Source organism: Struthio camelus, chromosome 1 (assembly GCF_040807025.1).
Source record: "Struthio camelus isolate bStrCam1 chromosome 1, bStrCam1.hap1, whole genome shotgun sequence".
Taxonomy (NCBI): Eukaryota; Metazoa; Chordata; class Aves; order Struthioniformes; family Struthionidae; genus Struthio; species Struthio camelus.
In genome coordinates this window covers 17,447,492-17,469,563 of record NC_090942.1, presented here as the reverse complement: position 1 = coordinate 17,469,563, position 22,072 = coordinate 17,447,492, and the positions used below count along the sequence as shown (strand labels likewise).

The 22,072-nt window shown below is 39.0% G+C and overlaps 2 protein-coding genes across 5 annotated transcripts; one reads left to right on the top strand and one right to left on the bottom strand.

Annotated features, from left to right (window-relative positions):
* Positions 1-4,508: 4,508 nt before the first annotated feature.
* Positions 4,509-10,358, bottom strand: TPRKB (TP53RK binding protein). Its single transcript, XM_009665942.2, has 4 exons — positions 10,168-10,358; positions 8,643-8,765; positions 5,757-5,933; positions 4,509-4,904 (listed from the first exon to the last, which is right to left on the bottom strand). Exons 1-4 carry the CDS (start codon positions 10,309-10,311, stop codon positions 4,818-4,820), a joined length of 531 nt encoding a protein of 176 aa, XP_009664237.1. The 5' UTR covers positions 10,312-10,358; the 3' UTR covers positions 4,509-4,817.
* On the top strand, positions 10,355-16,060 carry ALG10 (ALG10 alpha-1,2-glucosyltransferase). Of its 4 annotated transcripts, none has more exons than XM_068930818.1 (4): positions 10,763-10,975; positions 11,735-11,932; positions 13,411-13,496; positions 14,587-16,060. In XM_068930818.1, the coding sequence occupies exons 1-3, from the start codon at positions 10,811-10,813 to the stop codon at positions 13,438-13,440; spliced, it is 393 nt and encodes a 130-aa protein (XP_068786919.1). In that variant the 5' UTR covers positions 10,763-10,810; the 3' UTR covers positions 13,441-13,496; positions 14,587-16,060. The 4 variants fall into 4 exon arrangements, with proteins under 4 accessions (XP_068786909.1, XP_068786919.1, XP_068786901.1 ...); XM_068930827.1 differs by lacking the exon at positions 13,411-13,496 and adding an exon at positions 13,497-13,564 and having other exon boundaries at positions 10,811-10,975; positions 14,587-14,719; XM_068930808.1 differs by lacking the exons at positions 10,763-10,975; positions 13,411-13,496 and adding an exon at positions 10,355-10,489.
* The last annotated feature ends 6,012 nt before the right edge of the window (positions 16,061-22,072 follow it).

Genomic DNA, 22,072 nt, shown 5'->3' with positions numbered 1-22,072 from the left:
GCCCTTCATTTGCTGCGTAACCTTCTGATTTCCTGAGGATCCAGAAATGCTCTGTCAGGTACTTTTAGAACTTACAAATACCATACTAATGTTAAGAGCTATCTTCTGCTAACAGAGAGACCATATTTAGCAATAAAAAACAAGTACCTACGTGAGTTCCTGAGCTTATGATGCTGACATGCTACAGATTTCTCTCATGCAAACTGATTTCATGTATCAAAAATGGTGGAAATTCCAAGCAAATCCTTTTCCATGCTTTGCACATTTAGCAGAATGTTCTTTTGGATTTTCTTTATTAAAACATTGTCTCATGCTACTTCTCCTCAGTTAGTTTATATATAGAATCTATCTTCTCTACTCAACTGCTTACCTACAGAAGTCGGAGAAGCCAACTTATTTTCAAGACCTTTCGTCTACTGTCAAATGTAGCTAAAACTAGCCAACGTGATCAAAACAATGAAACACTTTCACATGCAGACAGATTGCCTAGCTTTTGTTTTCATGAGAAGCCACATTAAGCACAGGGCACACAAAAACATATTGGTATCATTTAGTCCAAATGCTGGATATCTCTGTATAGTTTAAAAAAAAAAAAACTAAAAACATTCTGTTAAATAATAATAATTTTCCGGGCTGTAGGCTGCTCATGCACATCTCTATCAAACCTAATTATTTTGGGCAAAACTTGGCTAAAATCAACAGGAACTTTGTTAGAACAATGGCAGCAACCATCATGAAGCTGCATTGAAAAAATCTTTAACTTGCCCAGAATCACAAGAGACGTACCTTGGAGGGCCTGGAAAAGCTGCAGCAGTACTTCAGAGATGGGAATGACAAAGTTTCCTCAGACGACTCAATACCTCATTCTACAAAATCATCGAAGGATGGAGAATCTATCCTTTTACTTGGCAGTTTATCCCAATTACTGGGCATTTCTACTGGCAAAAAACCACCTGTAAGAGGAGACTATCTTGTTCATACTGTAAAAGGCCAATGCCCCATATAAAGATTTAGTATTTTTGCTGCCGCTGTATTGATTTTAATTGGAAAAAAAAATAAAAAGATACAAATTACTTTTACTGAGGATTTTCTTTTTCTAACAGGGCAGTAGACACAAGCAAAGGAAACCACTTGTAGCAACATGACATTCTGAAAATGCAATTTCCCAACAGTAAAGGATATCTGACCGTTAATAAACTTTGCTATCCAAAGGTTTCTGCAAGAAGCCTTTTACAGTCTTCAGCTGCAATTATAACACGCAGCTTTTACGAACTACAGGCTGATAGCGAGCTACAAACCCATCTTATTAATAACGACACTATCCTCAAAGAGAATGTGCTATCTCGTTGCTCACTTTTTCCCCCATTGACTAGTCATGGTTTTCAGTGAAGAGGTGGAGTCTCTTAGACTGGTTTAGATGCATCTTCAAATAGTATCTTAAGCTATGCAGCATAAAACATCTTTTCTTCCTTAAACTTTTGCCTTGGTAGAAAGCAGGGTTGGATGACTAAATGTAGCAGTTAAATTCTAGGCGCAAACTTACTAATTCCTAACGTATTCAGAAAGCCAAGCATAACTGTACAGGGCAGTTGTACAGCCAAATGTAACTGCACAACCGTTACAGATTGTGAAAAACACAGTCAATATTTATTATCAGTTTTTGTAAATAATTGGCTTAATTTAGTTAGAGAACCCAATTAGGACTAAGGGAAAAACGGTGGTCTTGCAGGACAATGGCATAGTCTCTCACTGCCAACAGACCCAAACGGTGTGCCTGACTGAATAATATCATGGAGGCTACAGCTCTCAAAATCGCTTCCAGTAAATCCAGCCACGAAAACATCTCATTCAGATCTCACAGTAAATCACAGTTTCATGATTTAGCTCAGAACGCATGACAGCCGTAATAAATTATTTACTGTTTTTACACTCGTGAAATTGACTGACAACAACTAGAAACTGAGAACCAAAGTTTGGAAAGTATTTACCAGTTGTTATGCAGCAATCTTTTTATTAATATTTCTTGTATACTAACCAGACCAGACTGATATTTTGCACATGTTCAGAAAAGGCTGTGGTTTAAACATACCTGTGTGCTGTTATTTTAAACTATCAAAAACAATGTCAGCAGCTCAGCCAGCAAATCTGAAGATACACTCCATGTACCAATTGGACTGTCAGAATAAAAATAAGTCTTTAATTTTCCACAATAATTCTCCCATGCTGACATTATGAACCTTTTATTTCAAAAGACTCAAGCCCTTCCAAACGCCGTCTTTTACTACTGCCTCACATTTCCCTTTTTAGGAAGGATAATACACTCTGTACAACCATCTTTTAAGTCAAGAAATCGGCACAGCCGCTTCTCTCAAATCTTTTCTTTTGATAGACTTTTGTCTTTCCCTTGGTACGTAGGTCTTAATGTAAAGTAATGACTAGGTCCTGGAAGAAAAGGGCTACAAGGGACCTCAAGGAATGCCCTAGATTCAGGAAGTATCAACCACATCCCAACTATTTCTCACTAGTCTCACTCGTCTAACCAGTCCTTAAAGATCTTCAGCTACAGAAATTCAGAAGGATTTGAACTCAGATCTCACAATAATGCTTCCACCACAAGGCTATAAGGAAGTTCATATGAGAAGATGACTGTCCCATTATACATTAACCAGTAAAAAAACTTCTGATCTGAACATGAATCTCTCTGCCTAATGCAACTCCTCGGTTAGACAATTTGAATTGCTAGACATCAACAAATATTTATTTAGCTATGCAAAGCAGAACTGATCCAGCACGAAAGATGCAGGATAGCCAAGTTTGTGAATATTACAGGGGGGTGGGAAATCCCAGCAATTCAGAGGTGTAAGAAAAACAAGTCCAGTCAGTCACAAGAACTTCTGTATCTAGGGATTTTAGTGACATAAACTCAGATGCCTTCAGAATTAAAATGTTTCAAGGATGGATTTAAGGGATACAAATGTTTGACTTCGAAACCCAAATCCTTTCATAGTTACAAACCATTTCTCAAGTCACTGTATACTAGTAGTTCTGCATTAAGGCCATGATCTGCAAGAAATAAGCCTAATTATTTCAAGGTAGCATTTCAACTTTTGAAAAACTTCTTGTTTAGATATGGATTGGAGAGTTCAGTACTATGACTTTATTTTTTAAAACCCTGGCTTTAATTTAAGAAATGATTTACTACAATACTTACTTGTTTTTCCTCTATCATGTAATCTGAACCAGCGGAGATTAGCAAACAGCCTGTCTTTAACATGTCTTCAGCATATTTCGCCATTGATTCAGTTGGTAAGAAAAGGATGGTACAGTAGTACCATCTGTACTACTGAGGGAAGAAAAACTAACCGCCATCACAATACAAAACAGGAGCTAGGGTTTTCCATATTAAATTCAGAAACACAGACAGTATCGGGTGTGTATGTCAGTTTGCTGGTCAGTTTACTGTAGCAGCTAACATTTCAACTCTAACTCAGACTTTTCTACCCCCCCACACTATACTTTCTTTTCCCAAACATTAGGGACAAGACAACAGTCTAGGACACTCTTCCGGCTATCTTGTAAACATGCAAGTCCTAAGCTTCAGAGAATGGCAAGAAAAAAAAACGCAGAAAACTGTAGTTTTACACAGGGCATTTCCCAGAAAAACAAGATAGCATAATGATAACAAGCAGTATGGATTTCTGCCCAATTGGGACACTAATTTTCATTTTAATGAAACAGGATGCCTATATGTGATTAAATGACACTGACACAGGACTTTTGGACCTGACAACTATTGGAAATCAAAATTATTTTTTCCTTCTCTTTAATGTTCTTTCTTAACACTGAATCAGCAAAACAAAATTAGTTCAACGATCCTGTCAGCACGTTATTTAGGCTTTATCCAAAATTTAAACTGAGCAAATCCACGATGCAGATTTTTCTGTGAATTCCACACTTGGAACAGAGCCCTAGCAAGTCAGCATCACTAGGCTTAATTCCCAGCGTCACAAATTAAAAATGTCTCTCATTATTCTTTAACTCCCAACACTACGTAACACGGAGCAATACACCAGTAGCTCAGCACTGTACACTGTATGAGATGCCAAATTGTTAGGTGCTAATACCACCATAGTATCATCCATACTGACCTTATTCGTCATACCGCACTCCTCTCCATGGCCTGGCCCAGCTCCATGCTGCACCACCGGGTCCCATCATGCCTCGCGCCTTCCTTCTCCTGAAGGCTGGGCAGCGTTTCTACTCCATTAGCAGGAAGAGGGAGATACTGCAGATACGGTGTGAAAAACTTCCCTTTTTCTAGTCCAAGAGCAATACTTGGCACTACTGAGACAATTTTCCTGTCAATACTGTTGTTAAACATCAAAATGATATCACCCCTCAGGGGTGCCAAAATAAAACAAGTCACAGTAGGATTAATAAAAATAATTTACAGTGTTTGAATCCTATTTGTGGATGATAAAATGCTCAATGAAAGAGAAAAGTCAGTACAGATTTTCAAGCCTTCTTTTTATGATCAGCTCAAGGTATCGGGAAAAGTGATCTTTTCTCTTGTTAAATAAGAACATAGACAGAAAGGGTAATAGCAAATTTTGCTTAGTACAGCAGAATTGCTTGTGCTTAGAATATAGCTTAGATTACTCCCACATCCAAGCTAGTATTTATAGTTAAAGCTCAGATACCACCACACTACTCGGTATTACACCGATTTCTCTGAAATACAGGCTGAATTACCACAAAGTATTTTTGAAGCTTAAAAGATCTGTTTTTCTTTTTAAAAAAAATTTATTTGCACGTTTTCATAAAACATCTTTTGTCGACATTCTGCAAATAATGCCATCCAATAAGGTGCCGATTTTTTCTTCCTGTGGAGTAAGTTTGTACATCTGCAGAAAAAAACCCAGAAAAACATAAAGGCTGTATAAGGCAGAAAAAAGTTATCATACTTAACTTTAAAAAAAATATTAAAAATATATTTAAAAATATATACATTAACCCCCTCCAATTTTTTACAGTAGAAATGTATGTCTTGTCTTGCAGGCTAGATGAAGGAGTAGGAACCAGGCAAATTCTTAAACTGCAGAGCCAAGGGAAAGCTAAGAAACTGATAGATAACAGTACTTTCAGCTCTACATGTTATATGCTATGATACGTCCAGTTTTGCTCATCTCTCTCCCACCATTACTTTGACTGACATAAGCAAGACGGTTTAAGCTGCTTCAATTTCATCACATGGAACACACATACTTCAAGATACCTTCCTAGCTTACGGTAATCTGCTAAAGTGCAAATGCCCTAACACGGTTCCTAGCAGGTAACCAACAAATCATTCTTATTTTAGTTGCCCGTGCTGGGACTATTTATGTATTTAAGATTATGAAACTACGCAGAACTGAACGTTTATTTTTAATTAAATGTATATTTACTTGGGAAAACAAGAAAAGGAAGCGACAGAACAGTGGGGAGCAATCTAGATTTCATTTCTGTGTTCTAAATTTCTGAGGATACTAAGAATTTGATGACTCAAAATTTGGTACATTAGAGGACGACCACTAGAAACCTTTTCCCCCAGAGTAAAACTAGTAAAAGAAACAAATAATCAAGTTTTACTTATAGCAAGCTTCCAGTCATATTAAAGAAATATAAACTCTAAATGAGTTATGTCAGTTGAGATTTAATCAGACAATCAAATAAAATACCCCTTTCCTCAACCACAATTCTCTCTTTTGGCTACATACCTTTTTAATTTTTGCAATGTCTGTTAGTTGGGGGAGTTCATCTAGAGAAACCTGCTGGCCTTCTACTTGAGATGCTACATCTTCCAGATTTACAGTTTTTTCTCTGTCTTCAACCAGAACAATGAGTACCGCTGTGTCACTGTCTGAAATACCAAATTTTTTCAATGCATCTGAAATCTAAGGAAAGATGAAAAAAACCCAAAATTTAACTAGTCATTTTTTTACTACATTTAAGCAACATTTTCAGTTAGTGGGTCAAATAAACCTGAAGTATAAACTGACAAAATCTATATTAATAAAATGTTAATCAACTATAAGAGAGAAATTACTTCTTACACTAACTTCTATTAGTAGTCTGGGGGTTTTATTCCACCTGGATCAAAACAGTTGTTAAGAAGTTTTAGGGTTTTTTTTCCCCCCTTGGCAAGACTGCATGATCTTAAATCATCAGAAAACTAGAATAATAGTTACTGTGTGACCACAACTGCTACATCGGTTAGGTCAAGTCTCTTTCCACATTTGAGGCTTTTTTTTTGGTTACTGTTTTTGTTTTTAAAAATATATATATAACGGTAAAAAAAAACAAAACAAAATCTATATACAGAAATGGTACAGCCTAACACCTACCAGACAGTTCTTAATTTTGCTAGTGTATCTGCTGCTGAGTGTGTCTACAGCTGAAGTTTACAATCAAACAGATCCATTGATACAGAAATTTGAGGATAAAACGACTGTGGAAGAATAAAGGCTAAAAATATTTAGGGAAGAATATCTGAAAAAACGTCTCTGTCTCTCTAATTACATTTCTGTTCCTCTTCATAAATCTAGGGGCAGTAAATGATCATCTTCAAAGCAAAAGTCTCACAGAGATATTCCCAAATACTAACTTTAGCTAAGGAGGCTAGCTTTCTTCCATACCCTTCTTCACATAATGAAAGAGACTTCTTCACATAATGAAAGAGAGCAAAATCTTAGCATTAAGTGCTCTGAACTGCCCTTTGTAGGAGCATATCTGTGACCACTGATTTTACACGGAACATATGGAAATAAACCTCTGTAAGCTAAAATTACATTTTATGAAAGCCTTGTTATCAACGCATTCAGGTCATGAATTTACATTACCTATTACAGGGTTTGGCTTGAGGAATGACTTAAGAAGCTGAAACTCTGCAGTTCCCTTGAGTCTCACAAACCTATTACTTATCTGACTTCCTAGGTATTTTGGAAATGTCAGACAAATGGGAGTCTGAGTAAGTGTTAAAATTCTAATTAAGCTTGAACATGACACAACCACGTGCTACCACAACAAATGTAAGCCAGGTTCCTTATACAAAATGGTCCATAGGTTAAAAAATAAGCTATGGCTCACCATTATGCTCTCCTATTTTTAACAGCGCAGTGCAAACGGACTATTTGGAAGACAGGGATAGCAGCAAAGAAAATCAATCATTTATCATCATTTACGCACAGTACATTCTAGACAGCTAAACATCTGCCACATTATTTTAAGCTATGCGTCCCTGGAGAGAGTTATTCTTGAATCTCCATTGTCTTCTAACTCTTTCAGGATTCACTGACCCCTAATTAATATTAGTTATGGTGTCAATTTTTTTTTTCCAAAGAAGTTGGCACATTTGCTCAATTACTGGCAAAAATGAGAACAGAACTGTGTGAAAGTGATTTCCCTACAGCCTATATAGATTAATTTTTCATCGGCATTCTACAATTTTATTTCTGAAATCATTTACTAGGTGCTTTCTGTAGTGCTCTAGAACTGTACATTAAAGGAGAAAGAGTAAAAGTCTTATTTTCCATCTTTTGTATTATTGTCAAATGTTGATAGTAATTTGCATGAGTATTATGGGTAATTTCTGAAGTATTAATTAAATCATTTAATACATTATAATACAATATAATATATATACACTAATTTAATACATTACACTTAACATCAGAATGAGAGTATTGTTATTCACTATGACTGCTAAGACTATAATTTCACACAGTGACTAACGTTCATGGCAACGTGTTGTCAAATCAGTAGGGTTTTTTTCCGTTATACGAGTTGTGAGAGGATTTGGAGGTATCCTAACATTTTTACCTTTTTAAAGAAAAATATTACAGACTTTTACATTAAAAAAAAAAACCCTAAAAGCAAACAACATAGAGGAGAATTCCCAATACAAGAGAGACATGGAACTTCTGGAGCAAGCCCAGCAGAGGGCTACTAAGATGATTAAGGGACTGGAGCATCTCTCCTATGAGGAAAGGCTGAGAGAGCTGGGCCTGTTCAGCCTGGAGAACAGAGCACCGAGGGGGGAATCTTATCACCGTGTAATAAGTCTCTGTCAAGAGGATGGGGCCAGACTCTTCTCAGTGGTGCCCAGTGATAGGACGAGAGGCAACAGGCACAAACTGAAACACAGGAAGTTTCTGTCTGAATGTAAGGAAAAACTTCTCTCCTGTGAGGGTGACACAGCACTGTAATAAGTTGCCCAGAAAGGTTGTGGAGTCTCCTTCCCTGGAGATATTCAAAACCCGTCTGGACACATTTTAGGGCAACATGCTCTAGAGGACCTTCTTGAGCAGGAGGGTTGGCCTAGATGATCTCCAGAGGTCCCTTCTAACCTCAACCATTCTGTGATTACTCTGAAATTGTCAAGGATGAGAACGAAGGAGAGAATCGCTGCATGTGAGTTCTGTCTGCACAACAGTAGGACTACGGAAATATGACTATTCTGGTTACTTCAGAGAAGGTTCTGGTACATCAGAGTATGATGTTGTAAGGCCAGGTAAACTGTTCAGTGAATGCTTATATTTAGTTTTGACTGCATGGAACTTAGCAAGCCTCTCTGGAAAAAACACTAACTGTTCTGTATATCTTACATTGTTGTTTGGCGAAAGGTTGAAAATGATTTCTGTATAGAGAGTTCTGGTCTTCATTTTACCAATCTTGTGTAGATGAACTGCCTTGTTGGCTGCCACAAGAATTTGAAAAGGGTCTACAATCTGTAAAATACAATAGACAAATAGAAATTTTAGGCAATATTTTGAACACCGGAAAAAAAACCGTGGCGCTCAACTTTGTTAGGCTAAGTCTGTGTGACGGATCAACAACCCGTACAATGGGAGAAGGCTCAGAGGGCAAGCTGCCCCATAAACGTCAAGGACAGTGTAGGAGGCAGCTCGCTAACCACAGCTGTTGCACAGAGAACTGATGTTATCGCAAGACAAAGGGGACTCAGGGGTGGCCTTCATCTTAGATAAGCAGCCATATCTGTTACCTGGACCTGGTGGAAGTAGTTTTTTTCCTGAGCTGATCAAAAGGATGCGAATGTCTGCCTGAGATTAGCCAGACCAGCATGATGGAAGTGTATATGCAGCTCAGCCCAATAGAGAGTATAAAACCTCAACGACTAACGAAGAAATTTCAAAGAAAGGAACGGGCTTGAGCTGATATCAACCCACACAGTCCTTCCCAGCAACTGGGGACACTCAGCGTCGTGTCGGCGAGCATATTTGAGACCAGTAATGGCAACCACACATTGGTATTGTTACTGAACTGTTCAGCTATATTTTTTTAAGTGTATACACTTGAATTGTGATTTCAGTATATTACTGAATCACTCTGCTAAATCAAAATCCCATGTAACATCAAACTCCCTCAAAAATAAACTTTTATAGGAAACATTGCACTCTCTGTATACATGGAATATCTAAAAGAACCTGGTCAGAGAGCACTGGACTCTGACAGTCTGCCATCATTACCGTCTGCAATGCACTATCCAGCAATTCATTTCAGTAAATCTTGCTCTTCCAAAGTCAATGGGATCATTTACTGAGTGAGACAATGCTTGACATAAAAATAAAGATTACACTCACAATTAGGTTACTGGAATCTTTTGAAAGAAGTATCACATTAATAAATCTTCTCTCAGTTAATTGCCAGATTAGATTTTTTTTCTTCCCTAACCAACAACTGCTTTAATTCAAGACAAAAAACCAGAAACTAGTTATGGGTTTAGATGAGAACAAAGGCTCCTAACATTAGCGGTTTTTAATAGAGCACTAAATGATTATTAATACATTTTACAGATGGAAGTAGATTTAAATAGCTCCACGCAGTAGGAACGTTAAGGGAATCAAGGAGGAGATGAATTATTTTTTGGCCATTTTTGCCAAAAAAGACTAGGCTCTACCTTCTACATAGAGGGACACATATACTTCTGTAGTGTCATAATCAAATCAAAGGAGTTGCATTTACACAGTGAAAGCTAAGTATACACAGCAGCTTACATGATAGAGGCTACAAACACAGCTCATTTTCCTACAGCTTTTAGGCAGACAGAACTCCATGCAGCCTTCAAAACCATAATGCAGAATGAACAGGACAATAAGGACATTTGCTTACCATGGCGGGATTTATTAATGCTCCATCAATACAGCCTTCCATCGCTTTTTTTCTGAGAGCCGCAGCATTTTTCACATGATTAAACAGGAGGAGAGTCACGCTACGGTCCGGAAATAGCTCCAGCTGGTGCGTTAAATGCGGCATCTTGTCACGAAAGCGCCAGTTTCGCCCGGAATAACATACAGCAGCGACCTACCCTAGGGCATCCGCAAGAACAGTCATTACACACAAGCCGCACACGTTCTGCCTCGTACAGACCCGCGTTTCAGTAATGCTTGACCGGTCACAGGTGCTCAGCGCAGACTCTCAGCACTTCTTTGAGGTGAACATCGAGTTTAATGAGAGATAAGTTGAGCCAGATGTTCCAGCCAGCGGCCTCCCCCCGGCGCAGCGCCCGCGGCCTCGCTCGCCCCTTCCCGCCCGACACCCCCAGGGCGGCGGCGGCGGCGGCCCGCGCCCGGCACCCCCCGCCCCGCCCCGCCCCGCCCCGCCGGGACCCGGGCCCGGGGCCGACCCGCGCCGCCGCCGCCGCTCCCGCGGCCCTCACCGCCCGCCGACCGCCTCCGCCGCGGCCCGCGCCGCCCGGCCCCTCCCCGGAAGGGCGGCCTCTCCCGGCGGCGGCGGCGGCGGCGGCGGCAGCAGCATGGAGCGCGCCGCGGCCTACGGCTTCTCGGCCGCCATGAGCGGCACCTTCCTGCTCTCGTGCCTGCTCTTCGCGGCGCTCAACCGCCGCCAGCGCGCGCCCTACATGGACGAGGCCTTCCACGTCCCGCAGGCGCAGGCCTACTGCGAGGGCCGCTTCCAGCAGGTGCGTGCCGACCGCCGGCTCCCCCCGGCCCTGGCTGCCCCCCCTCGGGCCGCTCCCTGCGCCTGGCGCCCGCCCCAGCGCTTCCTCCTTCCCCCGCCTTGCGTCGGGGCGATGCGGCCCCGCTCTGCCGCCGCGGAGCGCTGCTCCTCAGGAGCCGTAAGGGTGCGTGGAAAAGGGGGAGTGCTTCTGGGGGGGGGGGGGGGGAGGAGGCGCCTGAAACGCGTGCCTGTGTTTTCCGTTACCTAGCGGTCCGGTATAGTTAGTGGTCCAGACGCTTCTCCGTGGTGCCCAGCGGCAGGACGAGGGGCAGCGGGCACAAGCTGAACCGCAGGCCCTTCCGTCTGAACACGAGGAAAACTTCTTTCCTGTCAGGGTGACAGAGCACTGGCACAGGTTGTCCAGAGAGGCTGTGGAGTCTCCTTCGCTGGAGATGGCCTGGACGCGATCCTGTGTAAGGTGCTCTAGAGGACCCTGGTTGAGCAGGGGGGTTGGCCTAGATGACCTCCAGAGGTCCCTGCCAACCTCAGCCGTTCTGGGATTCTGTGTTTACTGCTCATCGAATGCACGTGACACCATAGAAGGACATATAAAACATGTCAACGTTTCACACTAATACCCGAAATTCAGTAAATAGCTAAAGGAACAAAACGAAGGATAAGCTACAGCTGTCAGTCGTAACTGTCTCTGGGGTTGTGCATCTCTGACCCGTTCTCCCTGCGATAGCGGCTCTGTAACCTGACCCCTCTCTCTGTTTTGAAGTGGGATCCCATGATCACTACTCTGCCTGGCCTGTACCTGCTCTCGGTTGGGATAGTGAGGCCTGCGGCGTGGCTCTTTGGGTGGACCGGAAGCATCGTATGCTCTACAGGGATGCTCAGGTTTATTAACCTCCTTTTCAGTGCTGGAAACTTCTATTTACTGTACTTGCTTTTGTCCAAGATGCATCCGAAAAATAAGGTACAGTTCAAGTGGAATAATTTTCTGCACTAGTGCAAACAATTTTGGTGACTCTACATATGCCTCTTTTATTAGATATTTGAGTTATCTTCAGTTTTTATGTGGCTACAAGTATCACTACCAGTTTGAGTCAGGGAGGTGCGTTTCTTCTCTCCAGAAACAATCTTTTTTCTCCCTCTAAGGGTGTGATCCTCTAAAGACGTACCCTTGCACATGCCTGTAAACAGTTTAGTTGAAATAAAACATAAAGTTAATATTCATAGGGACTTTTTATCTGAAGGAGTGAATGCTCATCTAGTTGGAATTGCTTAAGGCTTGCCATAAAACTTCACCCGCTGATTCCTCAACGAAGCCCAATGAGCTGTGTTTGAGCAAAAATGTGTTTTTTTAGAAAGATACCAAATTTGATGTCAAGATTTAGAATTATAGGATAATTAGGCTGGAGGGGATCTCAGGAGGTCTGTAGTCCAGCCCCCTGCGCAAAGCACGGTCAGCTCTGGGGTCAGAGCAAGCAGCTCAGGGCTTTATCTAGCTGGGTCTTGAAAACCTTCCAAGGATGGAGAGCAACTGTGCAACCTCTCCAGGTAGCCTGTTGCACTGCTGGACTGGCCTCGTGGTGAAAGAGTTTTTCCTTTCATCCAATTTGAAGCGCTCTTGTTTTAATTTATACCTGTTGTCACTTGTCGGCCCACCGTGCAGCGCTGCAAAGAGCCTGGCTCCCTCTTCTTCTTAACCTCCTCATAAGTATTGTCAGGCTACTCTTTGGTCCCCCCGAAACCATCCCTTCTCCAAGCTGAACAAGCCCAGCTCCATCAGCTTCTCCTCACAGGGCATGTGCTGCAGTTCTCGACCATCTTGGCAGCCCTCCCCCCTCACTCCAGTTTATCAAAGTCTTTTCTTTTTGTTATTATTATTGGGAATGCCCAGAACTGGACATAGTATTCTAGATGTGGTCTAACAAATGCTAACAAAGTGGGAGAATCGCTTGGTTGATCAACTGGCCACAATTCTGCTAATGCAGCCCAGAAGGCTGTTGCCTCTCCTTGCTGCCAGGAGATGCTGCTGCCTCATGTTCATCTCTCTGTCTGCTCAGACTCCCGGGTCCTTTTCCACAGAGCTGCTCCCCAGTCACTCTGTCCCCAGCCTGAACCATTGCAGTAGGTTCTCGCTTTCTAGCTGCAGGGCCTTGCATTTTCCCTTGCTGAATTTCATAAGGTTTCTGTTACCCCATTCCTCCAGCTTGTCTAGGTCCCTCTGGATGGCAGCTCTGCTCTTCAGTGTGTTGCCTCATCCCCCCAGTTTGGTGTCATCTGCAAACTTGCTGAGAGTGTGCTTTGTTGTTGTCTCCAAGTATAAAGATGTTAAACAGGACAGGTCCCAGTAGAGACCCCTGTAGTACCCCTCTAGTTACCAGCCTTCAGATAGAATATGACCCATTAACTGAGCCTAACCAGCTAACTAGTTTTCTACCCATCTAGTTGTCGATCCACCCAGACCATAACAGTTGAACTTGGATATGAGAATATTGTATGTTTAAAGTGATGGATCATCAACCCTGTTGCAGGTAAATTGATCCAGCAGTTAATGGCTTATTTCAGCTTAGTTTGCTGTCTTTAGTTTCACCTTTAAACTGTAAGTACATTTTTTGCTATTCACTGGTATTCCATCATTATAAAGAAAATGTCTTCTGATGTAGATTACAGAGGACTCTACATGCTTAAGTGCTTGATGGAACTGTACAGAACTGGGTCAAAATCAGTAAAATGTTTCCTCTTTTGGAATGCTTTTAATTTTATATTTGGAAGTGGAAATAGAAATGTAAGAAAAAAAAAAAGGTTTCTTGGCTGTAGTATAAGCGTTACAAAACGTACTTGCGTTGTTGTCACTTCCTTGAGCTTTGAGCATTTTCTCTATTTCTGTTTTCAATTTGGTGGTGACTGGCTGTTTCATCCCACGCTACATCATTCAGAACCATCATGCAGCAGTTTTTAGTGCTGTGAATTACATTGCATCTTGCAGTGAGTGGGATAATTGGGAGGAGTTTTTAACTGTATGATCTTGTACCTTCTTTAAAGTTTCTTTTCTAACTCATGAATTATAACAAAAATAAACAACAAAAGCTGCACCAAAGGTTAGAAGCTTAACTGGCCCACCTGTGGACTGGCTTCAAAAGAGGCAATAGTGCAAGCACAGAATGATGTGTTCTAGTGTGTCACAAATAAATATAATCTAATGACGTGATTGCAGGGGCATGCAACACTGAAAACAAATTTTTTTCTTTTCTTTTGCCCATTAATGCAACTCGCTTATCATAGGTGTGAGAGCAATTATACTCCCACAATGACTTTAATGCTACAAATATGTGAACATCTGAGATATGGAAGAAGCTGATGTATTTTCTTTGCCATATTTTTAACTCACCAGCAGTTATACTTCTTGATTTCGTTTGTCTCTTAGCATTTTATTGTCCTGCACTCTATGTTAACGTAACGGGCGGTTTACAAAAATGTAGCTTGCGTGCTAGTGCACTAATGGAATCAATGAGCAAAAGAGACATTATATTGTGATAATGGGATTCTGAAGAATGATACCCTTTGGGTTTTTTTGGTTTTTATTGGATATTACTAATTGCATTTTTTTTGCTTCTTTTCTAGGCTGTATCTGGTTTCCAGAGAATCTTGTCTACATTAACTCTTGCAATATTTCCCACCCTTTATTTTTTTACATTCCTTTATTATACGGACCCAGGATCAGTATTTTTTACTCTCTTTTCATATTTAATGTGCCTTTATGGTAACCATAAGGCTTCAGCTCTGCTTGGATGTTGTGGCTTCATGTTTCGTCAGACAAATATTGTATGGACGGTTTTTTGTGCAGGAAATGTAGTTGCAGAAAAACTAAATGAGGCCTGGAAGACAGAGTTACTGAAAAAGAAGGATGAAAAGATTTCTTCCATGAAAGGATCATTTTCAGATCTGATCAGAATTTTCCAGTTTGTTATTGAATACCTCATATTACCTCAAAACTTAATTACGCTTATTGCTTTAACTTGGCCATACATCATATTAGTAGTTGTGTTCTTTGCTTTTGTGTTCATCAATGGCGGAATAGTTGTTGGTGACAGAAGTAGCCATGAAGCCTGTTTGCACTTTCCTCAGCTGTTCTATTTTCTGTCGTTTACTCTCTTTTTTTCCTTCCCCCATTTATTGACCCCTACTAAAATCAGGAAGTTCCTTCTGACCTTACGGAAGCACCCAGTGCAGTACAGCTTAATTGCTGTCATCTCTTTATTCCTGGTCTGGAAATTTACCTATGTTCATAAGTATTTACTAGCAGATAACAGACATTATACTTTCTATGTCTGGAGAAAAGTCTTCCAAAGACATGAGCTTGTAAAATACCTGTTAGTTCCAGTCTATATATTTGCTGGCTGGAGTTTTGCTGATACCTTGACATCAAAATCAATATTCTGGATTTTAATGTATTTTGTATGTTTATTTGCTGTTACAGTTCCTCAAAAGTTGCTAGAATTTCGTTACTTTATTTTGCCGTACTTAATATATAGGCTCAATATTCCATTTCCATCTCTTTATAGACAACTTATTGAGCTGGCTTTTTATATTTTTGTGAATGTAGTGACTTTTTATCTTTTTTTAAACAAAACATTCCAATGGCCAAATAGTGAAGAAGTGCAGAGGTTCATGTGGTGATTTTTTTTTTTTTTTTTTTTGGTACCTTTATACCTGTAGGAAAACTCAGTTCTTTTTCAGGACTGTAGACCCTGGAATAAAGTAGCGTGTATTACATTATGTAAAAAAAAATTTCCCCAGGAGAAATCAGGGAAAAAAAATCAATGGATTGCTTATATTCTTGGAACTGAATGTGAGATCTGATATGTGAAGATACTAGATTTACTGAATTTATGAGGTCCTAGAGTTAAAGTCAGAAGTAAGGAAATTTCAGAAAACCTTTCTGTAACTAATGTGAAATGAGATGTTTACAATCATATTTCATGATAATAATATAATCTGTAGCATACTTTTGAAGATATTTCAAAAGATATTTCAGTTTATAAGTAATGTTTTGGAGGTTTGCTTTAAAATAAAGTATTTAAGTGTTTAACCTTTTCATTACCTCTGGCTGCATATTTACTCCTCAGCACAGGCCATTTCCATCTATGTCTGCTAAAGGTCAAGGTATGAAGCCTTACTGCAGACTAAAGTTTTCAAAAACACCTACATCCTAATGGGTTTTCATGAGTTTTTGGTCTGTAAATGCTTACGTTAGTTCTGCAAACAGAATGTAGGCTCTTAAATCATTAGGACGTTTTGCAAATTTTATTTCAAACTGATACTTAGAAAATAGAGTGAAGACTATGTGCATGTTCCTTCTTTTGGGGGAATAAACATTATTATACAACAAAAGATAAATTGCAGTTGATAATGTGACCTATTAGAAGGGGAGTAATTTATATGTGCCAGGCTGAAACGTGTCATTACACAGTAGAATACAGTATAATGAAAACCCTTTTAAATAATAAGGCTTTTATGGCCTGAGGTCCTATGTTCACAGGTTTGTATTGAAGCAGGATGTGAGTACGCTCCGAAGTTGGAGTGTTTCTAAGATCGTTGACGTGTAATCTTAAAAATATACTAATGGCATTACTGTATTGTTCTTTTAAATGTTTTTCATATATATACACACTAGGCAGTTTACATTCCTTTTTACAAAGGTAAAAATACAATGTATATGAATTTTTAAAGCATCTAGTGCATTATTTTCTGAAGGAAAGAAAGTTCCCTTCAGTAAATGACTTTAATTAGGCTTGAAAATATTTGATCACTTCCAGATAGCTATTAAGTAGCTTTATAAATATAACTGAATTACGTGTGTGTGGCAGAGGGGAATTCAAAACCTCATAAACTGTGTAGTGTCTCAAAGTTCGTTCCTCTTGCCTAGCTGGCTTTATCAAGTTGAAGAGACAAGAAACTTTGTATTGGGTTGCTTTTCAGGAATCTGGCATGGTTCTTGCAGAGTCGAGGACATTGTCTTGTGCTGTGCTTTTAGTAGGACAGATTTTGTGGGGCAATCTTGCATGCCTTCTGCTTCTACCTTTGTTTTTGACTACCATTCAGATAAAACAAAAACAAGATAAATATGCACATGCATGTTTTACTGCAACTTTATATGTGCACTCAAATTTTTGTATTGAATGAACTGGAATGGCGACATGGGAGACAGGTGGGGTTTCTGGCTAGGATCCTGAATTGTTTTCTAGATCTTTTTTTTTATTATTTTTTTTAATTCCCTGAATTTGTAGAGGAGCAAGAGTTCCCTTGACAAGATGCAAAAATTATATATAGTCCACAATCGTTTTGATTTGTCCAAGATGGCTGTTGATATTGGTATCTGAATGCCTTAGATTATATACATTGCTAAGAAAATGACTGTGTTTGTGCCTTGTCCTTATTCTTAACTGAGATAGCAACAGTGTTTCAAGTAAAAAGAATTGAGTTTAAATATATACTATTTTAATGCGACTGTGCAATTCTCTTGTAAATAAAAGTGACTGCAAGACAGAAATCCCCCAAAACTTAGAGCACAATACCTTTCTGAAGAGCCCCGTATCACAAGATAGTAGAAAAATTACATGTAGAGAGGTGTCTGTGAAGTTCTTTAAAAGAAGGAAGATTATTAGCTGGCATAATATTTTATCACGGGAATTATCAGTGTAATGATTTATTTCGATTTAACAGTACCGCTACTCTCATTGTATTTTGCTAATTTAAAAACAGATGGGGTTGAAATATGCTAAAGAATGAGATGGAACATAATTTAGCCTGATTCTGTTTCAGAAATGAAGATGGTTGTAATTACATCATAATTAGTCATGAAGAAAAGTCTCCAAACTTAGTGAAAGTAAAAGTCTCCAAACTTCATCAATCTCTTTTAAGAATTTGGCAAATATCAGTAGCAGTGACATTGTTTAAATTTAGATATGAGAATTAGTTAAACATACTTCAAAATCTTGGAGAGTGTCTCTCTTGGAAAATTAGTCTTAGTATTTTGCTCCTGAAATATTTCCACTGTAATTGTTTGTAATAGCAAATACTTATTAACCATTCATCTTGAGGACATGCAAAAGGGACTATATTTATCCTGGTTTATGTTGCGAAAGGTCTTTTCCATCGTCAAAGGTCTTTTCTAGTTTCAATAGAACTGATTGCTTACTTTAGGTTAACTCCTCAACTGGTGTAATTTGGCAGTGAAATTACTAATAGTAGCATTAAAACAATAATTTGCTGTAGCTTTTATTAATCAACTGTCCATTTAGAAAAAGTCGCATTGATTTGTTGAAATGTAACGTGCAAAATGAAAACAAAAATAGTGCAGGTAACGTTTCTGTAATCGTTACTTAAAAATGAAGGCTCTGATTCAACTTTTCTGAAACAGAAAATAAAAAACGATTTTTTGGTAATTGTCAGAAGAATCAAAATAGAGGACTGCACAGCCACGGTGTGGTTGATTTATTTTGAGGTCAAAAAATATGCGAAAAATCATTTAACACTTTTTTTTTTAGTTAAAATAATGGGTGGTTATTTGGGAAGACCTAAAGATTGTTTCTTTGCGGCAGCAACATCATCTAATCCTGTATGCGGTAAAGCGTATTTTCTGTTATTTGTGGGTGTTCTGTACTTTTTCAGTTCTCTGAGGTTCTTTGTCAGCACTCCAACGTGCATGTTGAAAATGAGCACGAGTTTTACACTGCAAGCGATATGTGCATGCTGAAATCCTCCTCATCTGTGACTTGGTTGTGAGTGGATGGACTAAGTTTTGTTTGTTTGTTTGTTTTTTAATGACAGATTACTTCTGTGAGAAACTATTTCAGGAAAAAGTCTATAGCACAGCTAATGTTGTCCTGGTAAGGCAGATTCGAGCTTTTTCACAAGATGGCAGTCTTGTGCCGCCGTGCTTAACGTAATGCTCTGTGAAATCACAGCATCAGGGTTTTTTAGCCAGAGTATATTCTGAGAATTAGAAAAGTTCAAGTTCTGTCGTGGGTGATTGCGTATTTTGGTAACTGGTTCAGCTGAAATATCCTTGTATTTAATCTTAAACTTATATTTTGTTATATTTTAAAAGAAGCACAAGTTTTGGTTATCTTTTGAAGTATGTTCTATATTTTGAGTAAAATTGTTATTTCTGTTATTTGTGGAATTTTTGTGTTTGGTGTTAGAGAACCAAATGAAACTTGAAAGCTTACTGTTGAAGTAATGTCATTATTTTAAACAGTGTAGTTAGTTGCCTAGAAAGTTAAGCAGGTTTCTTTCTCTTGTTTTATTGTTAACTTCCACTGCATTCTTAATTTGTTCACCTATTCATTCTATTCATAGCTGTATGAGAAGGAAAAAAGTATTTGGAGGACAAATCGAGGTCCTCAAGGTAAAGCAAAGTAGTTAAACTTTTGAGACCGGCGCACATGGTGATTTTCTAAAACATTCACTTTTTATTTTCAGTTGGTTGATGTAAATATGAAATACGAATATTCAGATGTCTGTGAGCTGTATAGTAGTTGACACTGTATCTTAAACATGTCCTCTAGTTTTTGTGTAATGAAAAGGTGTAAAGCCAGAGGCTCTATGGAAGTAAACGTTTCCAATTATCCCCATTTTTTTCTGTATATTAGCAATGTTAATTTCTTTTTCCTTGAAAAGCCTTATTTTCCTTGCTTACTAGTGTTAGTGTTTGCTTTTCATTCAGTGATGTTGGTATGTCAGCTGAGACATCAATCTCTCTCACAGACAAACACCTTTCTTAAAAGCAAACTGCCGATGGATCGAGAAAATTGTTTTGTTTCTAGCTCATCATTTTATGGAAAAAAAAGAACCTCTCCAGGAGGCAGAAATGCTCACCTTGGCAGCAGGGTGTAGCAGAAATGCTCCTAATTTGTGAGTTTTTGTCACTGGGCTTTGTGCTTAATCATAGAACATGCTCAGGACTTAATGCTCTTCCCTTAGCTCCTGGGATAGTTGGGACATCAGGAGGAGAAGGCAAAAGATTTTTGCAGGAAATTGCTGCCATAGCCAGTGTACATAATGCTACCAAAAGAAGAAGTGAATGGAGGGGTTCTGAGGTTTGGGGGCACCGCTGTATTTAGCAGTGCACTGTGGTTTGATAAAGTATGTTGTGATACAGAAGACCTGTCATGTATGAGTGAAAATGTCTTCTCTACCAGGAAGGAAGCTTTTTTTTTTTTTTTTTTTTTTTTTTTTTTTTTTTTTTACTAAAGTCAGCTTGATCACTGTGAGAATGCTCTTGTTTGAAACTTGGAAACTAATTGGTTTATCAGAAGATGTTTCTTGTATTTAGATGCGGCTCTATAAATAAAACCTCTGTCCTTATTGTTTTCAAGTGATGTTGTGAGCTTATTTGAATTGCAACTATATATCATTTGTGGAGAGAGGTTGCTTTTGTTTCCAGATTTTCTTGCCCAGGTACTCTTGTGTTTTTATAAAGTAAAAATTGTTATATCTTAAAAAAAAAAATTAAAATGGTGTCTTCCAGTGTGCTTTATTTCCTGATTTTAAGTAGATGTAAATTAATGCACAATCCATTTGACACCAGTTGTTATGAACTCATATTAACAGTAGCCCTGTACATCTTTTCAAAGATGTAATTGCAAAAGTTTGTGTCCTTAGCTACCTCCAGATCTCCTCTAATGAGATTAGATTTCCATGTTTTCGTATCAGCTCTCCTAGAAGTATTGTCATAGAAATAATCTTGTGAATATACAATGCAAAAGAAATGGTTATGGTGATTACCGCTGGCAGAGCTTGTAATTTTAGGGCACTGCTTCAGCCTTTCAAGTTTAATACAGGTAAATCATGCTGCATTTTCCTGGGTTCCGATCAAATCTCAAACAAAACAATGGCTGAATTGAAATTTAAATGACAAGCTTCCAAAGAACAAAGGAGACAAAGGAAATCAGAAATATTACTGATTTCAGAGATAGCACTTCAGCCTCTGGGTCACTGCTGAGCAAATGCCATAACATTGTTAATGGGGGGAGTAAACACGTTATAATTGTAGTCCTGGCTGAGAGCAACTTGGAAGTTTTATACCTGTTTTTCTTGTAGTTTGTTGTGTATAGGATTCTTTACTTGCTGCTCTGTGCACTTTTGCACTGATACATCACTCACATTTTTCGTTGCAGAGAGGATTATTTTATGTTAGCAGTCCACTGAAGTAGTTGTGAAGGTGGGAATTGGTTTGTAAGACATTAAAAAATATAGTGGAAGGTACAGTCCTTTTTCCAATAAGCTTAGAAAGTCATTTCAAACAAAATCCAATAATAGTATTAGTGAAGAGGGGAAATGAGAAGTGAAGATAGGGAGAAAATTGCAAAAAATCCTTAGAAAGGCATAAGTCAACAAGACTGTCAACAAGCTTTTGTTTCAGGGTTTATTTTCACATTCTTTTAACTTTTCTGTGTCTATATATGTGGGGGGAAGACAGCCTCTGAAACGTTTTTGGCAAAGGATATTTTTGTTATTTGCAATGTACTTTTCAAGGCTAAAATGCCTTTTAAGATAACTTTTCACAGTGGTATTTCAGTAATTTTTACATAGGGTAAGTAAAGTTGGATGAGGTTCTTTTTTTTGCAAAACATTTTAAGAAGTACCACATGATCAGAAATAGAAGTAATTTTGTAGGCATGCACAACTATTGTCAAAATTTTCCCAGTTGAGGATGTAACATCTTGCCAAAACTACCTTCTGGAGCTGCCTAGCTTCTGGAGAAGAGCGAGTTTGGGCAGGGCGCTCACACGAGCTGTGGAGACCTCGCTTCCAAGACCCCGGCCAGAATGTCCCGTCTGTGAGCGGATTTTCCTGGCAATCTTGGTTTGCTGGCAAAATTTGAAAAGTTTCAACCCAATACAAAAAGTTAACTGTTTTTAAAGTCTCAAGAAGTTTTGTGGAATAACCTTTCCTTCCCAGCTCCAGTTCCTCAGAAAAGAGAAGCAGGAATGTGTTAAAGAAAGAGGAATTTATTCGCTAACTCTAGCAAAAAGTAATATGTATCCGTGCTAAAAATGTACTGGTGTAGTTTTGCTTCAACAACAGTGAATTTTGTTCAATT